This window comes from Saccopteryx leptura, chromosome 6, assembly GCF_036850995.1.
Source record: "Saccopteryx leptura isolate mSacLep1 chromosome 6, mSacLep1_pri_phased_curated, whole genome shotgun sequence".
Taxonomy (NCBI): Eukaryota; Metazoa; Chordata; class Mammalia; order Chiroptera; family Emballonuridae; genus Saccopteryx; species Saccopteryx leptura.
Window position 1 is genome coordinate 79,306,076 of NC_089508.1, and position 22,886 is coordinate 79,328,961.

A 22,886-nucleotide genomic window follows, 5' to 3' on the forward strand; every position below is an offset into this window, starting at 1 on the left:
TTTTATTTTATTTTTATTTTATTTTTTTACAATTACAGAGAGAGAGTCAGAGTGAGGAATAGACAGGGACAGAGAGAGATGGGAAGCATCAATTTTTCGTTGTGGCACTTTAGTTGTTCTTTGATTGCTTTCTCATATGTGCCTTGACCATGGGCCTTCAGCAGACCGAGTAACCCCGTGCTTGAGCCAGTGACCTTGGGTCCAAGCTGGTAAATTTTTGCTCAAACCTGATGAGCCCACGCTCAAGCTGGCGACCTCGGGGTCTCGAATTGGTTCCTCCGCATCCCAGTCTGACGCTCTATCCACTGCACCACCACCTGGTCAGGCTCCATATTGCTTCTTGATTGATGTCCTCACTTGAATTTTTTCACCTATGGACTGAATGAACATGACTACAGGCGCTTAGAATATGCTGTTGCGCAGATAAAAAAGAGTAAGGAATGTAAATTTGTGATTTCCATATTAGGCGGCTGCCCAGGCTCCTAGCTTAGAGAAAACTCTGATTACAAATGCCATTTTAACAACTAGTTTGCTGAATTCAACAAAAAATTAGGTATTGGTTCTCTTGAACTGGTGCCAATCAACTGAACCCCATCACTGAGCTTGTGCTTGTGTCCACATGGGTGCATTTACAGAGACAGAGAGAGTCAGAGAGAGGGATAGATAGGGACAGACAGACGGAAACGGAGAGAGATGAGAAGCATCAATCATTAGTTTTTCGTTGTGACACCTTAGTTGTTCATTGATTGCTTTCTCATATGTGCCTTGACTGCGGGCCTTCAGCAGACCGAGTAATCCCTTGCTCAAGCCAGTGACCTTGAATCCAAGCTGGTGAGCTTTTGCTCAAACCAGATGAGCCCACGCTCAAGCTGGCGTGAGCAACCTCGGGGTCTCGAACCTGGGTCTTCCACATCCCAGTCTGATGCTCTATCCACTGTGTCACTGCCTGGTCAGGCACATGGGTGCATTTTTAAGAGAGCATTAGCTTTCAGTGGATGTTTTTTGTGCTTTTTTTAACAGCTTTATTGAGATATAATCCACATGCCATAAAATTTACCAATTTAAAATGTACAGTTCTCTGGCTTTTATCATATTCACAAAGTTGTATATCAATCACCAGAATGCATTTTAGAGCATTTCAGTACCCCCAAAAGAAACTCCATAGTCCTTAGTTCTGACCTCTGACCCCTCCCTAGTTCCGGGCAACCACTAATCTATATCCTACCTCTGAATTTGCCTGTTTAGGACATTTCATATAAATGGGATCATACAATATATTGTCATTTGTGACTGGCTTCTGTTGCATAGCATAACATTTTCAAGGTTCATCTACGTAATAGCTTGTATCAATATTTTATTTAATTTTATTGCCAAATATTCCTTTGTATGGATATACCACATTTCATTTATTCTTTCAACATTTGACGGACATTTGGGTTATTTCTACTTTTTGTCTATTATAAATAGTTTCGCTATGAACATTTATGTACAGGTTTTTATTTATTTATTTAAAAACATTTTTTATTGATTTTAATTTGTTGTGTTTACATAGTTACAAGTGTACCCCCAAATATATTTCCCTCTCTCCTCCCTTGTTACCCTTGATACCTCCTTTACTTCCTTCCTCCACCGCCTCCCCCACTTTCCTCCATGATTTACTATCCTGTCCTCTATCTCTCTGTGGTATGTTTATATACTTTCACTAATGTCTTTCCTTTCTTTGATCCCCTCCTCTCATCCCTTTTCCCTCTGCCTGCTTAACCTCTTGACTCTTTGACCCCTTCTCTGCCTCTCTTCTATTCCTCAGTTCACATTGTTCATTGGATTCCTCATATGAGTAAAGTCATATGATATTTTTCTTTCTCTGCCTGGCTTATTTCACTTAGCATAATAGACTCCAGGTCCATCCATGTTGTCACAGAGGGTAAGATTTCCTTCTTTTTCATGGCCGCATAGTATTTCATTGTGTATATGTATCACTGCTTTTTAATCCACTCGTCTACTGATGGACACTTGGGCTGTTTCCAGATCTTGGCTATTGTAAACAATGCTGCAATAAACATGGGGGTACATTTTTTCTTTTGAATCAGTGATTTTGTATTCTTAGGATATATTCCTAAAAGTGGGATAGCTGGGTCAAAAGGCAGTTCGATTTTTAATTTTTTGAGTAATCTCCATACTGTTTTCCACAGTGGCTGCACCAGTCTGCATTCCCACCAGCAGTGCAGGAGGGTTCCCCTTTCTCCACATCCTCACCAGCACCTATCTTGTGTTGTTTTTTTAATGAGCGTCATTCTGACTGGTGTGAGGTGGTATCTCATTGCGGTTTTAATTTGCATTTATCTAATGATTAGTGATGTTGAACATTTTTTTCATATGCCCATTGGCCATCTGTATGTCCTCTTTGGAGAAGTGTCTATTCATTTCTTTTGCCCAATTTTTGATTGGATTGTTTACTTTCCTGGTGTTGAGTTTTACAAGTTCTTTGTAGATTTTGGTTATTAACCCCTTATCAGACTTGTCGAATATGTACTCCCATTGTGTGGTTTGTCTTTTTATTTTGTTCATATTGTCTTTAACTGTGCTAAAGCTTTTTTTTTTTTTTTTTTTTTTTTTTTTAAAGATTTTATTTATTCATTATAGAGAGGGGAGAGAGAGAGAGAGAGAAGGGGGGAGGTGCAGAAAGCATCAACTCCCATATGTGCCTTGACCAGGCAAGCCCAGGGTTTTGAACCGGCAACGTCAGCATTTCCAGGTTGACACTTTATCCACTGCGCCACCACAGGTCAGGCTGTGCTAAAGCTTTTTAGCTTGATATAGTCTCATTTGTTCATCCTGTCCTTTATTTCACTTGCCGTAGAGTTAAATCAGCAAATATATTGCTGTGAGAGATGTCAGAGAGCTTACTACCTATGTTTTCTTCCAAGATGATCATGGTTTCACGACTTACATTCAAGTCTTTTATCCATTTTGAGTTTATTTTTGTGAATGGTGTAAATTGGTGGTCTAGTTTCATTTTTTTTGCATGTATTTGTCCAATTTTCCCAGCACCATTTGTTAAAGAGACTGTCTTTACTCCATTCTATGCTCTTACCTCCTTTGTCAAATATCAATTGACCATATAGGTGTGCATTTATTTCTGGGTTCTCTGTTCTGTTCCATAGATCTATATGCCTGTTCTTATGCCAGTACCAAGATGTTTTTAGTACAATGGCCTTGACATCAGGAAATGTGATACCACCCACTTTATTCTTCTTTTTTAAGCTTGCTGAGGCTATTTGTGTTCTTTTTTGGTTCCATATAAATTTCTGGAATATTTGTTCTATATCTTTGAAGTATGCCATTGGTGTTTTAATAGGAATTGCATTGAATTTATAGATTGCTTTGGGTAATATAGACTTTTTTTTTTTTACAGAGACAGAGAGAGAGTCAGAGAGGGGGATAGATAGGGACAGACAGACAGGAATGAAGAAAGATGAGAAGCATCAATCATCAGTTTTTAATTGCCATACCTTATTTGTTCATTGATTGCTTTCTCATATGTGCCTTGACCGTGGGCCTTCAGCAGACCAAGTAACCCCTTGCTCAAGCCAGCGACCTTGGTTCCAAGCTGGTGAGCTTTTGCTCAAGCCAGATGAATCCGCACTCAAGCTGGCGACCTCGGGGTCTTGAACCTGGGTCCTCTGCATCCCAGTCTGACGCTCTATCCACTGCACAACTGCCTGGTCAGGCTAATATAGACATTTTAATGATGTTTATTCTTCCTATCCGTGAACACATTATATGCTTCCACTTGTTTGTATCTTCCTTGATTTCTTTTATCAATGTTTTATAGTTTTCCAAGAACATCTCTTTAACCTCCGTGGTTAAATATACTTCAAGGTACTTTATTTTTTTGGTTGTAATAGTGAAGGGGATTGTTTCCTTAATTTTTTTTTCTGACAGTTCATTGTTGGTTTATATAAATGCCATTGATTTCTGAATATTGATTTTATATCCTGCCACCTTGCTGAATTCATTTATCAGTTCCAGTAGTTTTTTGACTGAGACTTTAGGGTTTTCTATGTACAGTATCAAGTCATCAGCAAATAGTTAAAGTTTTTCTTATCCTTTTCCAATTTGGATGCCTTTTATTTCTTTTTCTTGTCTGATTGCTGTAGCTAGGACTTCCAGAACTATGTTGAATAAGAGTGGTGAAAGGAGGCACCCCTGCCTTGTTCCTGATCTTAAGGGGATTGCTTTTAATTTTTGCCCATTGAGTATGATGTTGGTTGTGGGTTTGTCATAGATGGCCTTTTTCATATTGAGGTATGTTCCCTGTATTTCCACTTTGCTGGGAGTTTTGATCATAAATGGGTGCTAGATTTTATCAAATGCTTTTTCTGCATCTATTGATATTATGTGGTTTTTATCCTTCCTTTTGTTCATGTGATGAATCATGTTGATTGATGTGTGAATACTGTACCAGCTTTGCTTCTCCAGAATAAATCCCACTTGATCATGATGTATGTTTTTTTCATGCATTGCTGGATCCGATTTGCTAATATTTTGTTGAGAATTTTAGCATCTAACTTCATCAGGGATATTGGCCTATAGTTTTCTTTCTTTGTAGTGTCTTTGCCTGGTTTTGGATTGAGGATTATGTTCGCTTTATAAAAGGAGTTTGGAAGTTTTTACTCCTCTTGAATTTTTTGAAATAGCTTAAGAAGGATAAGAGTTAGTTCTTTTTGAATATTTGGTAAAATTTACCTGTGAAGCCATCAAGCCCAGGACTTTTGTTTTTTGGGAGTTTTTTGATAACTGTTTCAATCTCTTTTGGTGTAATCAGTCTGATTAGGTTTTCTGATTCTTCCAGATTGATTTTTGAATGATTATATTTTTCAAGGAATTTATCCATTTTATCTAGGTTGTCTCATTTTGAGGCATACAGTTCTTCATAGTACTTTCTTACAATCCTTTGCATTTCTGCTGTGTCAGTTGCTAGTTTTCCTCTCTCATTTCTAATTTTATTTATTTGAGCCCTCTCGCTTTTTTTCTTGCTTAGTCTGGTTAAAGGTTCATTAGTTTTGTTTACCATTTCAAAGAACCAGCTCTTGATTTCATTTATCTTCTGTATTGTTTTTTGTTTTGTTTTTTGTTTTTTGCCTCTATGTCATTTATTTCCACTCTGATGTTTATTATTTTCTTCCTTCTACTTCCTCTGGACCTTACTTGCTGTTCTTTTTCTAGTTCTTTTAGGTACAAAGTTAAGTTGTTAATTTGAGCTTTTTCTTGCTTCTTAAGGTATGCCTGTAATGCTATGAAGTTCCCTCTCAGGACTGCTTTTGCTGTGTCCCATAAATTTCGAGTTGTTGTATGTTCGCTTTCATTTGTTTCAAGGAAGTTTTTTATTTCTTCTTTGATCTCATTGTTAACCCATTCATTATTCAATAGCATGTTATTTAGTCTCCAAGTGTTTGAATGTTTTTTAGTTTTTCTATTGTAATTGATTTCTAGTTTCATGCTGTTGTGGTCAGAGAAAATGCTTGATATGATTTCAATCTTCTTAAATTTATTAAGACTTGTTTTGTGTTCTAACATGTGCTCTATCCTAGAGAATGTACCGTGAGCACTTGAAAAGAATGTATATTCTGCTGCTTTGGGGTGAAAGGTTCTGAAGATATCTATTAAATCCAGTTGAGCCTGACCTGTGGTGGCGCAGTGGATAAAGCGTCCACCTGGAAACGCTGAGGTTGCCGGTTCAAAACCCTGGGCTTGCTTGGTCAAGGCACATATGGGAGTTGATGCTTCTTGCTCCTCCTCCTTTCCTCTCTCTCTCCCCTCTCTATAATGAATAAATAAAATCTTTAAAAAAAATTAAAAAGGCCCTGGCCGGTTGGCTCAGTGGTAGAGCGTCGGCCTGGCGTGCAGGAGTCCCGGGTTCAATTCCCGGCCAGGGCACATAGGAGAAGCGCCCATCTGCTTCTCCACCCCTCCCCCTCTCCTTCCTCTCTGTTTCTCTCTTCCCCCCCCACAGCTGAGGCTCCATTGGAGCAAAGATGGCCCGGGCGCTGGGGATGGCTCCTTGGCCTCTGCTCCAGGCGCTAGAGTGGCTCTCGTCGCAATAGAGCGATGCCCCAGAGGGGCAGAGCATCGCCCCTTGTGGGCAGAGCGTCGCCCCCTGGTGGGCGTGCCGGGTGGATCCCAGTCGGGCGCATGCAGGAGTCTGTCTGACTGTCTCTCCCCGTTTCTAGCTTCAGAAAAATACAAAAAATAAAAATTAAAAAAATTAAAAATTAAATCCAGTTGATCTAGTGCAGCGGTTCTCAACATATGGCTTTAGGTGACCCCTGTGTTTTGGTTGTTTGACCCCCGCCGGGGTTGCGACCCACAGGTTGAGAACTGCTGATCTAGTGTGTCATTTAAGGCTGCTGTTTCTTTGTTAATTTTCTGTCTGGAGCTTCTATCCCTTGATGTTAGTTGGGTATTAAAATCCCCTACTATTATAGTAATGCTATTGATCTTGCTCTTTTTGTTCATCAAAATCTGTTTTATATATTTAGGTGCTCCTATATTAGGCACATATATATTTATAATAGTTATATCTCCCTGTTGTAATGCTCCTTTTATCATTATGTAGTGACCTTCTTTATCTCTTACTATATAGCCTTTGTTTTAAAGTTTATTTTGTCAGATATTAGTATTGCTACCCCAGCTTTTTTTTCCTTTCCGTTTGTATAAAATATTTTTTCCATCCCTTTACTCTCAGTCTATGTGTATCTTTTGTTCTGAGGTGGTATGTACAGGTTTTTATGTGGACATATGTTCTCATTTCCCTTAGATAGGTATCTGGGAGTAGAAATGCTGGGTCATATAGTGATTCTATGTTTACCTTCAACATAGACAAACATATGCCTTCAAAATAGGCAAATATATGAGGATTGGTCATACTGTTTTCCAAAGCTGCTGTACCATTTTATAGTCCCACCAGCATGATATGAGGGTTCCAATTTTTCACATTCTTTCCTGAAATGAGGAGTTGCTATTCAGCTATTATGGGTGGAAAAGGTTTGGGGGGGATATTCAGGAGTTTAACTTCTGACAACCTAAGTTTGAATGTAAGTCTAGAAATGAGGAGATAGGTCTAAGATGGAGATACAAATTCAGGAGTTAGCCTCTAATGATTTTTAAAGCCTTGAGACTATATTATCTGTCATTTTGATTATAGTCATCCTTGTAGGGTGAAATGATATCTCATTGTGGTTTTGATTCGCATTTCCCTAATAACTAATAATGTTCACTGTTTTCCATATGCTTTTTTCTGTTTGTATATCTTTTTTATTTTTATTTTTTATTTTTATTTTATTTTTTTAACAGAGACAGAGAGAGTCAGAGAGAGGGATAGACAGGGACAGATAGACAGGAATGGAGTGATGAGAAGCATCAATCATTAGTTTTTCGTTGTGCTTTGCGACACCTTAGTTGTTCATTGATTGCTTTCTCATATGCACCTTGACCGCGGGCCTTCAGCAGACTGAGTAACCCCTTGCTCGAGCCAGCGACCTTGGGTCCAAGCTGGTGAGTTTTTGCTCAAACCAGATGAGCCCGCGCTCAAGCTGGCAACCTCGGGGTCTTGAACCTGGGTCTTTCCGCATCCCAGTCCGATGCTCTATCCATTGCGCCACCGCCTGGTCAGGCTGTCTATCTTTTTTAGAGAAATGTGTATTCTTTTGCCCACTTTTAAGTTAAGTTCTAAGAATTCTTTATATATCAACAGATTCTTTAAGTGTCAATGACAACAACAACAAAAATGGATAAGAACTCTTGCTCTGGAAGTCCAAAGAGATAGTTGGAAATTCTTATCAATAGGAAAATATAGCTTTTCTTCCCACTTTTGCAGCCTTCTTTTTATGGAATGAGGATGGAACTAAACTTCAGTCTCCTTTTTTTCATCAGTGATAAAAGATATTCAGGATGTAGAACTCTTTTTTTTCTTCTTTTCCAAGTGAGAGGAGGGGAGATAGAGAGACAGACTCCTATATGCGCTCCAACTGGGATCCATCTGGCACCCCTGTCTGGGCCAATGCCCTGCCCATCTGGGGCCATGCTTGCAACCATGCTATTTTTAGTCCCTGAGGCAGAGGACCATGCAGCCATTCTCAGTGCCCAGGTCAATGCACTCAAACTTATCAGGCCATGGCTGCGGCAGGGGAAGAGAGAGAGAGAGAGAGAGAGAGAGAGAGAGAGAGAGAAAGAAGGGGGAAAGGGGTGGGGTGGAGAAGCGGATGGTCACTTCTCCTGTGTGTCCTGACTGGGAATTGAACCCACATGCTGGGCTGACGCTCCACCACTGAGACAACCAGCCAGGGCCAGGATGTAGAACACTTTATGCTCTCTAAAGGAAGATAGTGTGCTAGTGTAAGTTAGCATGCCCTGTATTTTTTAGTAATTTACCTACCTGTAAAATGGGGAGAATCTTGTATCATGTAGATATTTTCATAGATTTTTAGATTAAGGATCTTAGAATTATATAGTGTTTTCAAATAGCATAAGATTTTAGATAATCAAAGGACCAGCTAATGTTCCTGGGATACCACTATTTTAGTTTTGAGTAATTTAATGAATCTGAGACTTTAAGGGACTTGTTGATTCCTGTTTCTCTGACTCTGAACAGGAGATACTGTGAAACTCAGCCACTATATGAGGAATTCTCTTCAGGTACATTAAACTGCCCTATTTTAGAGTGCTGTTCTTTGATGGGGAGTCTGGGTATAAAGACTAGAAATCTTTCTCTGTGGCATCAGTGATAACCAAATATACCTGAGTTCTCAATTCTTATTTGCATTTGGAATATGAATGATTTATTTTCCAGTTGTGGAATAATTTTGTGAAAAGTAAAAAGATCAGAAGTGCTCAGTGGTATTTATGTATGTATGAAGCAGACTTCTGTTTTGGATTAGTCAGATTTTGCGAGTTAAAAAATATGATTTATTTTAATTGCATCATACATGGTGTCATAATTGCAAAATTAATTCCGTGGAGAATTGTATTTTTCTTCCTTTTCTTCCCAGATGCTCCACATCAAGAAGCAAAATGTCTTGAGTGTGGCTGCAGAAGGAGCTAATGTGTGTCGTCATGGGAAACTATGTTGGCTTCAGGTAAAAGATAGTTATTAAAAAAACTTTATTTTGAAATAATTGTAGACTCACTGGTAAATTTATTTGTCTTTTTAAAAAGATTTTGTTTGTTTGTTTGTTTATTTATTTTAGAGAAAGGCAGGGAAAAGAGAGACAGAGAGACAGGAACATCGCGCTGTTTCTGTATGTGCCCTGACTGGGGACTGAATCAGAAACCTTTATATATTGATTTTAGAGAGAGAAGAGAGAGAGAAAAAGGGTGGAGGGAGGAGTGGGAAGCATCAACTCATAATAGTTGCTTGTCATACGTGCCCTGTTTGACTGGGCAAGCCTGGGGTTTCGAGCCAGTGACCTCAGTGTTCTAGGTCAATGCTCTATCTACTGCACCACCACAGGTCAGGCTTTAATTGTCTTAAGTCACCCGAGTGTCACTGTGCTATTACTTGGTTGGGATATTTTTCAATCTTTTACTGCTAAGTTGATTCTTTTAGAAAGTAAACAGCTTCTGTGTCTTTATAGATTCACCTTGACAATCATTATTGCTGTCTCACAGACTCAGCTTGAAGTCTTCTTTGACAGCTCTGTTTTCTTGTCTTAGATATGAGAAGAGTTTCACATCTTTCCTTTTTAAAATTTTTTTTTTATTTTGAGAGTACGTTTATTAAAGCTGAGAACAGTGAAACAAGGAAGGGCTTAGGATAGAAGAGGCAACAGGAGAGAGCCTAGGCAAGGCTTCTTTGGCTCACTGCTTTGGAGGAAAGGGGGCCTTAGAGACAGGTTTGGGGGATGAGCTGCCATTGCCCATTGCCCCCTGGTTGTAAGTCTGGTAAAGACCCTTAGAGTTCAGGAGATGCACACCTGGCCTGACCAGGCGGTGGCGCAGTGGATAGAGCGTTGGACTGGGATGTGGAAGGACCCAGGTTCGAGACCCCAAGGTCGCCAGCTTGATCGCGGGCTCATCTGGCTTGAGCAAAAGCTCACCAGCTTGGACCCAGGGTTGCTGGCTCCAGCAAGGGGTTACTCAATCTGCTGAAGGCCCACGGTCAAGGCACATATGAGAAAGCAATCAATGAACAACTAAGAAGTCGCAATGCGCAACGAAAAACTAATGATTGATGCTTCTCATCTCTCTCCGTTCCTGTCTGTCTGTCCCTGTCTATCCCTCTCTCTGACTCTCTCTCTGTCTGTAAAAAAACAAACAAACAATAAAACAGGTCAAGGAGATGCACACCTGGAGGGAAGAAAGGCGTGGGTGTTCTCCTGAGAGGGAGATTGTACCTCATCTTTCCTTTTGTTTGGTGTCTTTCCATAGCAGGTCTCTACCGCATTGTTGGGTTTTTTTGTTTATTTATTTTTTTTGGGGGGGAGGTATTTTTCTGAAGTTAGTAGCAGGGTGATAGACAGACTCCTGCATGTGCCCGACCGGGATCCACCCAGCATGCCCACCAGGGGGCGATGCTCTGCCCATCTTGGGCGTTGCTCTGTTGTGGCCAGAGCCATTCTAGCACCTGAGATGGAGGCCATGGAGCCATCCTCAGCACCTGGCCCAACTTTGCTCCAATGGAGACTTGGCTGCGGGAGGGGAAGAGAAAGATAGAGAGGAAGGAGAGAGGGAAGGGTGGAGAAGCACATGGGCGCTTCTCCTGTGTGCCCTGACCAGGAATCGAACCTGGGACTTCCACATGCTGGGTCGATGCTCTACTGCTCTACCACGTTGTTTTAATTTTCTTGGACCTCAGGTGAGGGTCCCCATTATATCAAAAGAACTTTGTAGTGAGCCTTGCATAGCTAGAGATTGGGTTGCCACCTTTGGATCAAACTCAGTAACATTAACATTTAAGGGGTTGAATACAAACAATGTCTTCTATCCTTTGAATCAAGACCTACCTCCACCTACTGAGAGGAGTTTTTAAAATTTATTCATTATAGAGAGGGGAGAGAGAGAGAGAGAGAGAGAGAGAGAGAGAGAGAGAAGGGGGGAGGAGCAGGAAGCATCAACTCCCATATGTGCCTTGACCAGGCAAGCCCAGGGTTTTGAACCGGCAACCTCAGCATTTCCAGGTTGACGCTTTATCCACTGCACCACCACAGGTCAGGCAGGATATTTTTTTTTAAGGTTGGAAGTCTGCCCTCTTGAACTCCTCCCTCCAGAATGTTCACCTTCTTGAAGGAAAAGAATGAAGGTATCAAGCCCAATTTTGCTCAAGGATTAAATTGCCTGTTTTATGCACTTTCTAGGCAAATCTTAGCTTTAGGTGGCTAGGTTTGAGTTAGCAGCACAAATACAAATTACTTAAACCTCCACAAGCAACAAATACAAAAATGGGACTATATCAAACTAAAAAGCTTCTGCACAGCAAAAGAAAAGATTAACAAAATGAAAAAGCAACCCATGAAATGGGAGAAAATATTTCCAAGCCATATATATCTGATAAGGGGTTAATATCCACAATATATGTATATAAAGAATTCATACAACTCAGTAGCAAAAAAACCCAAAACAAAACAAAAACCCTCAAGTAATCCAATTTAAAAATGGGCAAAAGACCTGAAGAGACATTTTTCCAAAGAAGGTATACAAAATGCCAACAGATACATGAAAGTTTTCTCAGCATTACTAATCATTAGGGAAATGCAAATCAAAACCCCAATGAAATATGACCTCACATCTGTTAGAATGGCTCTCTATTATCAAAAAGACAAGAAATAGCAGGTTCTGGCAAGGAGTTGAAGCAAATGGAACTCTTGTGCACTGTTGGTGGGAATGTAAATTGGTGGTTCCACTATGGAAAACAGTATGGCAGTTCCTCAAAAAAATAAAAAATATAACTACCTATAATTTAGCAATTTCTTTTGGGTATATATTTGAAGGAAATGAAAAGGGGATCTCAAAGAGATACCTGCATTCCTGTGTTCATGTTCAACATTATCTACAATAGCGAAGACATGCAAACAACCTAAGTATCCATAGATGAATAAATGGACAAATAAAGTGTGGTATATGTATACAGTGAAATTATTCAGCCCTAAAAAGAAGGAAATCCTGCCATTTGTGACAACATGGGTAAACTGGGAGGGCACTATGCTAAGTGAAATAAATCAGAGAAATAAAAACACTGTATGCATATATGTGGAATCTGAAAAAACCAAACTGATAGAAACAGTTTGGTAGTGCCAGGGATTGGGGAGATGGGAGCAATGAGTGAAGGTTGTCAAACTGTACAATCTTCCAGCTATAAGATAAATAATTTCTGGACTCTAATGAACATCATGGTGATTATAGATAACAATACTGTATTGTATACTTGAAAGTTTCTAAAAGAGTAGATCTTAAAAGTTCTCACTACACACACACACACACACACACACACACACACACACACATACACACAATAACTATGTGAGCTGATAGATGTGTTAACTACCCTTACTGTGGTAATCATTTCACAATATACTTATATCAAATCATCACATTGTATACCTTAAACTTACACAATGTTATATGTTAATCTTAATAAAGCTGGGGGTGTTGGTGGGAAGATGCCAAACCAAAAACTCTCTTTACCAAGATAAAAGGGTGGACTTCCTGGTCATAGGGGTCTGGGAAGCTGTAGGTTATTTCTTAATTGCCCCTTTTGGTTGTCTAGGTGCTAGAGGGTACATCGAATTGGTTAAACTGTCCTCTGGAAGCAAATTAATAGGCACATTTTCTACAACCAAATCCTTGGGCTTGTTTGTTTAATTATAAGATGAAAGTATCACATTTACTTAAAAGGAAATAATAATAATAATAATGGTAAAAGGCTTATGAGAAAAGAAAACTCCCCATACCACAAGTGCAATCTATTTTTTTTTTTTAAGAATCTAATAACAGGATCATTAGTACATTTATATAGTGCTTTATAGTTTGCAAAGCACTTTGACAAACATTTTATTTACATTTTTACTTCATTCATCTTCTGGGTGCTTTTTGATGCAAATATTAGTCTGTTTGATACTGTCCCATAAGTCCATTAGCTGTCTTTACTTTTTTCCATTTTGCTGCTCTGATTGGCTGAGTTCCACTACTTGTCTTCAAGTTGACTGATCCTTTCTTTTTATTCATCTTGTCTGTTATTGAAACCCCCTACTGTATTTTTCATTTACAGAGGGTCCTCAGGTTATGACACAGTTCCATTCCTACGACAGTGACATAACCCAAATTTTGGTGTAAGTCAAAACACACCCTAGCCTAAATCACTTACCTATCTTAACACAGTTGTAAAATCATAATCGAGAACATAAAAACACAACTAAGCTGCAGAAAAAAAAGGACATAAATATACTGTACTGTACATTGTACTGTGTATTCTTCCGCCCTGTGCAACCAAACTAGTTTGCCCACATAGTCCATAAATATGATGCTAACAGCATAAGGCAAAACACTTACATCTCAATTTTTTTTTAAATTTTTTTATTTATTTTTTACAGAGACAGAGAGTGAGTCAGAGAGAGGGATAGACAGGGACAGACAGACAGGAATGGAGAGAGATGAGAAGCATCAATCATTAGTTTTTCATTGCGCGTTGCAACACCTTAGTTGTTCATTGATTGCCCTCTCATACATGCCTTGACCGCGGGCCTTCAGCAGACCGAGTAACCCTTGCTGGAGCCAGTGACCTTGGGTTCAAGCTGGTGGGCTTTTGCTCAAACCAGATGAGCCCGCACTCAAGCTGGCGACCTCTGGGTCTCGAACCTGGGTCTTCTGCATCCCAGTCCAACGCTCTATCCACTGTACCACCACCTGGTCAGGCTACATCTCAATTTTTTAAAGTTTTTATGAGAGTGAGTATTTAAACTCGAAACGTTGTATGTCAAGACATCGTAACCCAAGTATTGTATAATCTTCAGCTCTTTGACTTCTATTTGGTACTTTCTTATATTTTCTATCTCTTTAGTAAAATTCTCACTGTGTACATCCATCCTTTCCAGTTCAGTGAACATCTTTATCACCATTACTTTGAATTCCTTATCAGGTAATTTACATCTCTTTGTTTCATTAAGGTTTTTTTCCTGAGGTTTTATCTTGTTGTTTTGTTTGGAACATATTCATTTGTTTTTTTCAGTTTGCTTGACTCTTTCTGTTGGTTTCTATACAATAGCTTTAACAGCCACATCTTCCAGTCTTGAAGGAGTGGCCTCATATAAGACACGAACCTTATTATTCAACTCTGCCTCAGCTCCTGGTAATCTTTCAAACCTCTGTGCTTGTCCAAGTAGCTTATTATATTTTTAATAACTCCCAGTAGCTGAAGATGTGTCTTAAAGGAGAGGATATCAGCACCTAGATTTGGGCTGACTAGGAGCCAGACCCTTAGAAACAACTTTTAAAAGTATGCAAATATAATACAGTCCTAGCATGAACTCTACTGGCTCCCAGAGCCAGCAATTTGAAGGTGTTCCCTGAGATACAGTCACAGAAATTAGGGCTCCAGGCAAGTGTATAAGCTCTTTTCTGGATGGGACCAATGAGCTGGAGCAAGGCAGAGGAAGAGCACCAAGGTGGAGTTCACAGCCTAAAAAGCCTGCTCCTCAGGCTAAAGCTCCAAGACAAGCAAAAAGACCTCCTTAACAGAAAGACTGGGAGTGTGCCCCAGTGTACTGTATGTGCATTGCCCTGCTTGTGGTAGCCTGCCAAAAATTGTCTCTGATGTTACCACAGTCCCATGGAACCCAAGAATGAAATGCCTCTTCGCTCTCCAGCCACCAGAGCCAAGTAATCAAGGTATCAGCCACAAAAACCAGGACCAGACACAAAAGACATACAGAGGGAACCACTTGTAACATGTTGAAATGTGTCTACTATTTTTTTCTAATTACATGCTTATTGCTCTCTTTATTCATTAGTTATATAAACTAACTTATGTTGTGGTAAATAAAGATTTTGCTCCCTTGTAGCACCCACACCTCTCTAGATCTTTCTAGTTTAGTTATACCGATTTTTGGTTAAGACAGAATTCAGGCTGTATGTAATTACGACTGTGTAACTATTGCTCTCTCTGAGCCAAGTAAGATTGCTTCTTTTCTTTCTTCCTTCCTTTTTCTTTCTTTCTTTCTTTCTTTCTTTCTTTCTTTCTTTCTTTCTTTCTTTCTTTCTTTCTTTCTTTCTTTCTTTCTTTCTTTCTTTCTCTCTTTCTCTCTCTCTCTCTCTCTCTCTCTCTCTCTCTCTTTTGTGACAGAGACAGAGAGAGATGGAGAGAGGAACAGATAGGGAAAGACAGACAGAAAGGGAGAGAGATGAGAAGAATCAATCCTTCATTGCAACTCCTTAGTTGTTCAGTGATTGCTTTCTCATGTGTGCCTTGACAAGGGGGGCTACAGCAGAACGAGTGACCCCTTGCTCAAGCCAGTGATCTTGGGCTTCAAGCGAACAACCTTTGGGCTCAAACTAGCTACCATGGGATCATGTCTATGATCCCATGCTCAAGCCAGCAACCCCACGCTCAAGCTGGTGAGCCCATGCTCAAGCCGGCAACCTGGGAGTTTTGAACCTGGGTCCTCCGTATCCCAGTTCAATGCTCTATCCACTGCGCCACCACCTGGTCAAGCAGATTGCTTCTTGTACAACTTTTTGTCATTCATAGAATTGATAGTTGCCTCATCTTAGTAGCTTTGTTTTGGTACCTGTGAATAAACCCTCCCATATCTTCCTCTCAATATAGTTTTTCACATGCTTACCTCTAGTCTGCTAACTTATGTTGCACTTTTGTCTTGAAGCCATCTTCCCTGGAGCCCTATATCCTCCTGTTCCAACGCAGGCTGGTGTTCTCAAGGCCACAAACTGCAAGGGAAGAGGTCTAGAGGGTCAATTCAGTGCACAGACTTGCAGTTTTCAGTTCACGAACAAACCCTTCTCTATGTCTTATATTCCTAACCCTAGACCCTTTCTGGTTGGATTTATCCAAAGGATATATCTTCCCTCCTCTGTGGGAGTGGGAGAGGAATAGGTGAGGGTAACTTGGAGGCTTACTTCTCTGTAGACAGATCTATAGTTCATCCCCATATTTCCAGCTCCTCACCTTTGTGTTGTATCTAGTATATTTAATTCCTTAATGTTTATTTTGGGTTTTTTGTTTGTTCTGTTTTGTTTTCCCTTATCTGTTTTCTTTTTTGTCAGTGTTTCCCACTGCTTTTCTTTCACTTTAAGTTATTTAAATGTTTAGCCTTCATCTGTGGTAAGAGACTGTATTTCCCCATGAATAAAGTGCACTTTTTTTCAAAAAATTTGGGATCTAAAACTGGGTGTGTTTTATATGGTGGTTGTAGATTTTTTTACTTGCATTTTCTGCTTTTTTGTGCAGATGAGGAGTTGTATGAATTTTGATGAATAAAACTTGAGTTTAATAATTTTATATAATACATTATATTTTTCAAATTTCAGGCCCCAAAATTAAGGTGCATCTTATACATGGGAGCGTCTTATACATGGGGAAATACAGTATTTTCAGATATAAGAATGTCTAAAGAGCCTGAATAGGCAGTGGCACAGTGGATAGCACATCAGACTGGGACGCCAAGGACCCAGGTCAAAACCCCAAGGTCACTGGCTTGAGCATGGGTTTATCCGGCTTGAGCGCGGGGTAGGTGGCTTGAGTGTGAGATCATAGACATGACCCCATAGTCAGTGGCTTGAGCCCAAGGTCGCTGGCTTGAGCAAGGGGTCATTCACTCGGTTGTAGCTCCTCCCACCCCCCGTCAAGGCACATATGAGAAAGCAATCACTGAACAACTAAGGAGCTGCAACAAAAGATTGATGCTTCTCATCTCTTGCCCTTCTTGTCTGTCTGTCCCAATTTGTCCCTCTCTCTGTCTCTGTCACACTCACACAAAGAAAGGATGTCTAAGGGTAAAGGTAGCAGGGCTCCCAATCAAGATGGCTGAGTAGATAAGCACGGTATTGGCATCCTCCCACAACTACATCAAAATTATAACTAAACTACAGAACAGCCATCATTGAGAACTGTTTGAAATCTAGCTGAACAGAAGTTCTAGAACTAAGGAGACACAGAAGAAGCTGCACTGAGACTGGTAGGAGAGGCAGCGACATGGAATGTGTTGAACTCACACTCACATGTGCTGGTTGAAAATGGGAAGAGATATCTCAGTGCAGAGGTCCCCTCAGAAGAACAAGGAGTCCCAGCTCCACACCAGGCCTTGCAGCCCAGCATTTCAGAGGTAAGCAGAGAAGTTCCAATAATCTGGCTGTGGAAACCAGTGTAGATTGTGGCTGAACGAGGCAGGGTCTGCTGGAAACCCAGGTGTTCCTCTTAAAGGACTGGCACATAGACTTACTTGGACTTACATACTCTGACCTCCAGTGCTGGGGCAGTGCTTGAGAGGTTACAAGGACATATGGGGAGGAACTGAATTTTTTGGCTCTGGTATGAGGCCTGAAAGATCAGCTTTCTCCCAGACATAAGTGCTGGCAGAAGCCGTTATTTCTTTACTGAGCCCTCTTCCTGCAGGCACAAATAGGTGCCATATCTGATTCTCCATCAACCTGACTAATACTGCTTGCCTTGCTGTGTTAATTCCCTAAGACCCCACCCCACCAATTTGTGGGACCACCCAAGCTGCTTCCAGTGACTTCATAGAAACAGATTTGGCTCATGTTGCATGAGACTTTCCTAAATTATCTCAAAGGTTCACAAACATCAAACAAGCAGTATCTGGCCTTTGTGTGCCACATACCTCTGGGTGAGTGGCCCCAGGCCAAGCATTAATGGCAACTAAACTTGGTTTGCAGTTTGGCCTCTCCTGGATACCTCCAAGTGCAGCACAAGTAGTAGCCATCTACATATTTCTCTCTAGCTCATGCTGAGTGACCCCAGGAGGGCACAGGTGGTGGCAGACCTTGGCCTGCATCTTTTGGGAGGCCTCAGAGCGAGCATACCTGATGGCCAGCTTCAGACCGAGCTATTTCCACAATTGATACACTCAAGGGATGTACTCAGCGTGCACCAGAGTCCACTGAAATGAGTTGGGCTTTGTGGGGTTAATCCCTGCATATCAGATCCTCCACAATAGTTGTGGCCAATCATTGTAGCTGATCAGCCTGAGATCAGCCCCTTCCACTGACATGCCAACAGCAATCAAGGCTCAACTACAACAAAAGGGTGCATACCTGGAGCATTCAACGCGGTTAACTGGGAAGGCTGTGCCACTGGGCCCAACAGAACACCTACTATATAAGGCTACCCTGCCAAGACTGGGAGATATAAAAGATCTACCTAATATACAGAAACATACACAGAGAAGCATCCAAAATGGGGAGACAAACATGTTCCAAATTAAAGAAAAGGAGAAATCTCCAGAAAAGAAACTAAATGAAATGGAAGCAAGCAAACTACCAGATACAGTGTTCAGAGCAGTGGTTATATGGATGCTCAAGGAACTTAGTGAAAACTTCAGCAGCATAAAAAAGTACATAGAAGCTATTTTTAAAAGTCAGAATGAAGAATACAATAGCTGAAATAAAGAATTCACTAGAAGGAATCAACAGCAGATTATTAGATGAAGCAGCAGAGGATCAAATCAGATTTGAAAGACAAGGTAGCAGAAAATACCCAATCAGTGCAGAGGAAAAAAAGAATTTTAAAAAATGAGGGCATTTTAAGTGACCTCTGGGACAACATTAATTGTGGCCACATCCACATCATGGGGTACCAAAAGAAGAAGAGAGCAAGGGATTGAAAACCTATTTAAGGAAGTAATGATTGAAAACTTCCCTATCCTGTTGAAGGAAAAAGACATAATACAAGTCTAGGAAGCCCATAGAGTCCCAAACAAGGTGAACCCAAAGAGGCCCACATCAAGACACATCATAATTAAAATGCCAAAGGTTAAAGACAAAGAATCTTGGCCTAACCAGGTGGTGGCATAATGGATAGAGCATTGGCCTGGAATGCTGAGGACCCAGATTCAAAACCCTGGAGTCACCAGCTTGAGTGCAGGCTCATCTGGCTTGAATATGAGGTCGCCAGCTTGAGCACGGGATCATAGACATGACCCCATGGTCACTGTCTTGAGCCCAAGGTCACTGGCTTGCGCAAGGGGTCACTGGCTCAGCTGGAGCCCCCTGCTCAAGGCACATATGAGAAAGAAATCAATGAACAACTAAGGTGCCTTTGGCCCACTTTTCAGGGTCACTTCTAGGAACCATCCTAAATAATTCAAAATGAAGAAAAGTATGTGAGAATCTATTCATCCTGACATCATTTATAATGGTGAAATCAGAAACCACTTAAGTAATTAATAATAGAAGTTACAATAGATTTTATAACTCCTTTATAGATGTCAAGAATTGATAACAAGTACAATGTATAAAAATGTTTGAAAATTTATGAATGGAAAAAGTACAAATTGTGGCCCCGGCTCATTGGTTCAGCGGTAAGAATGTTCACAGGTGTGTGGATGTCCTGGGTTTGACTCCTGGTCAGGGCACACAGGAAAAGTGCCCATCTGCTTCTCCACCCCTTCCCTCCTGCAGCCATGGCTCGATTGGAAAGAGTTGGCCTTTGGCACTAAGGATGGCTCCATGGCCTCCACCTCAGGTGCAAAAAATTGGCTTCAGTTGCAGTAGAGCAAGGGCCCCAGATGGGCAGAGCATCACCCCTCTAGTGGGCTTGCTGGGTGGATCCCAGTTGGGGCACATGCAGGAGTCTGTCTCTGCCTACCCTCCTCTCACTAAATTAAAAAAGAAAGAAAGAAAAAGCATGAATGCATATTGTTGGATCCGCCTGACCTGTGGTGGCGCAATGGATAAAGCGCCGACCTGGAAATGCTGAGGTCGCCGGTTCAAAACCCTGGGCTTGCCTGGTCAAGGCACATATGGGAGTTGATGCTTCCAGCTCCTCCCCCTTCTCTCTCTCGGCTTCTCCTCTCTCTCCCTCTCTGTCTCTCTCTCCTCTCTAAAAATGAATAAATTAAAAAAAAAAAGAGGTATACATATTGTTGGATCCATATACATTATTTTCCAATGTACATTTTTGCATATGAAAACAATGGAAGGGAATATTGTATGGCATGCATTGATTCAGTGAACAAATGTATAACAGTCATCCATCTCTGTCCTAGTTGCATGTACAGTGCTGAGTCCAACGTAATCTCTTCTCTCAGTTTACAATCTAGCAGAGAATTATTTTCCAAACTTTTAGTGTCTATTCAACTTTAAAGATGTAGGGAAAAAGAGCAGGGTTTGATTACTTTAGGTGTCAAATTCTAGCAAACATCATGAAGGATCTGAGAATGAGTGCCAGGTAAACCCAGCAACTGTCGCTGTAACAACAGTTAGCTTCTGAAATGAAAAAGATGGCATTAGACTGTCGTATGGCTGGCTCTCTAAACCTATTTGGATCTTTTTTGTCTTGTACTCTCTCATTCAATAAATTTTCCAACTGTATTGCTTTTATGATTTTTATGATCAGTAACAATCTAGAATTCTTAGGATTGTATGAGATTGACCTGTAAAACTGTATTTCACATCCTGCCATTTGTGCCAATGTATTTGTTGCCTGTTTTATACTGCTAGGGGACAGGGATCTTCTGTTATGAGTAATTTCACATAATACCTAACACATTCATGCCTACAATGGAACTCAGAAAAATAAAATAGCATTTTGTGTTGTTAATTATGAAATACTGTTCATTCTCCTTAAACGTGTTATTCCTGGGGTATGAGGATACCGTAGGTGAGACTGGTAAAACATTAAAGCTGGGACAGTAAAAAGTGAAAGGCTAAATCACCAGCTTGTCTGTTTCTTTCCTTTTGAAAATTATAGTCCATAGTGCCTTTTTTTTTAAAGATCAATGTAAATCCATTTTCTCTAAAAATATTGAATGTCTATTTTTACTTACAGGTGAGGATGTTAAATATATATTTTATCACATATTTTTCTTGATCCTCAGATCCCTCTCCCTAGTTCTTCCTATACTATAATGTGTCTGGATGGTTTATTGTAGGTGGCAACAAATAGCTGTGTCTACTTATTTGACATTTTCCTTCTGGGAAGTCGTGCTTTCAACAATGGACTTCAGATGGTATTAGAAGACAAGAGAATTTTGAAAGTGAGTGTGTAAGCTGATTCCTCTGCTAGTAAAATGAGCAGCCAGGTCCTAATTTCTGTGTCTCTGTCTTTTGACACCTTAGGTTATCCATGATTGTCGTTGGCTTTCTGATTGCCTCTCTCATCAGTATGGAGTTATGCTGAATAATGTCTTCGACACACAGGTACGTGCAGGGAAACAAACACTGGATTCAATGTACTGTACATAGCTCCTGTAGAAAGTAGGTCTTGTCTGATGAGTGGTTGAAAGTCTTTTTGTATGTGTGCCTCATTTCCTCTTATTTCTCATGTAAGATATATGTACAGTATGTGAGATCATTTGGTGAACTGCAAAATCACTACAGAAAAGTTACTTTAAAGTATTTAGGGCCCTGGCCAAGTAGCTCAGTTTGTTAGGGTGTTGTCCCAATATGCCAAGGTTGAAGGTTTGATCCTCATTCAGGGCACATACAAGAATCAACCAATGAATACATAAATGAGTGGAACAACAAATCAGCATTTCTCTCTTTCTCCTTCCCTCCCTCTCTCCAAAATCAATACATTAAAAATTTTTTTTTAAGTATTTAGAATTTTCCCTTCGTTTTGGCTACAGAATCTGTCAAATAAGAAGCAAGCTCCATACTCTATAACATTCAAAAACTCAAACAATTTGGAGGTCATTCAGAAGTCTGACATATGAGGTGAACGATCACATCTCTGCCTTTACCACATGTGTATCAGCTACGCCAGTGGCTAGTGGCATCTAGCTCAGGGATGCAGGCTGTCCTAGATATGCCTCAAAATTCCATTTTGGCCCCAAATAGCCTAAAGATATGATTTTTTTCCACTCTAAAGGACCCTAGAGAAATAAGATATTCCTAGACTATACTATCTCTTAGAGCTGGTTTGGCTGTGAGAGCAGGAAAACCAGTAGTTTTAATAACATTCTTTAGGTTTATGCCAGTGAAAGGGAGATCTTGAATATATTTATATAAGCCTGAGAACCTTTGGAGAGGGTTAAACTAATGAATTGGCTAATTACTTTTGAACAGAAATTCCTAAAATTTCAATTTTTTTGTTATTTGTGATTCAGTTTGCTCTTTACATATCTGCTCATTTACATGTTCCTTTGGGCCTTTCAGGATCTTTCACTCTTACAGAGATTGCTTTTTTTTTTTTGTATTTTTCTGAAGCCGGAAACGGGGAGAGACAGTCAGACAGACTCCCACATGCACCCAACCGGGATCCACCCGGCACACCCACTAGGGGTGATGCTCTGCCCACCAGGGGGCGATGCTCTGCCCCTCCGGGGCATCGCTCTGTTGCGACCAGAGCCACTCTAGCGCCTGGGGCAGAGGCCAAGGAGCCATCCCCAGCGCCCGGGCCATCTTTTGCTCCAATGGAGCCTCGGCTGCGGGAGGGGAAGAGAGAGACAGAGAGGAAGGAGGGGGGGGTTGGAGAAGCAAATGGGCGCTTCTCCTATGTGCCCTGGCCGGGAATCGAACCCGGGTCCCCCGCACGCCAGGCCGACGCTCTACCGCTGAGCCAACCAGCCAGGGCACAGAGATTGCTTTTGTGCTTACTCCAAAACGTCAGAGAATTGCTCATTGTTCCTTGAAGTCATCAGGCTTCTTGATCAGACCCCATATGTATTGTACAATGAAGACACTGGCATATCTTCCATATA

The 22,886-nt window shown here is 40.7% G+C and overlaps 1 protein-coding gene across 1 annotated transcript in view; it reads left to right on the plus strand.

The window, feature by feature from the left end:
- The window catches only part of EXD1 (exonuclease 3'-5' domain containing 1), a 70,076-nt gene that overhangs the window by 37,910 nt on the left and 9,280 nt on the right, over positions 1 to 22,886 (plus strand). Inside the window, exons 7-9 of the mRNA XM_066344259.1 lie at positions 9,051 to 9,137; positions 21,117 to 21,221; positions 21,304 to 21,384. Coding sequence (XP_066200356.1) covers positions 9,051 to 9,137; positions 21,117 to 21,221; positions 21,304 to 21,384 — 273 coding nt within the window. The remainder of the gene's footprint in view (positions 1 to 9,050; positions 9,138 to 21,116; positions 21,222 to 21,303; positions 21,385 to 22,886) is intronic.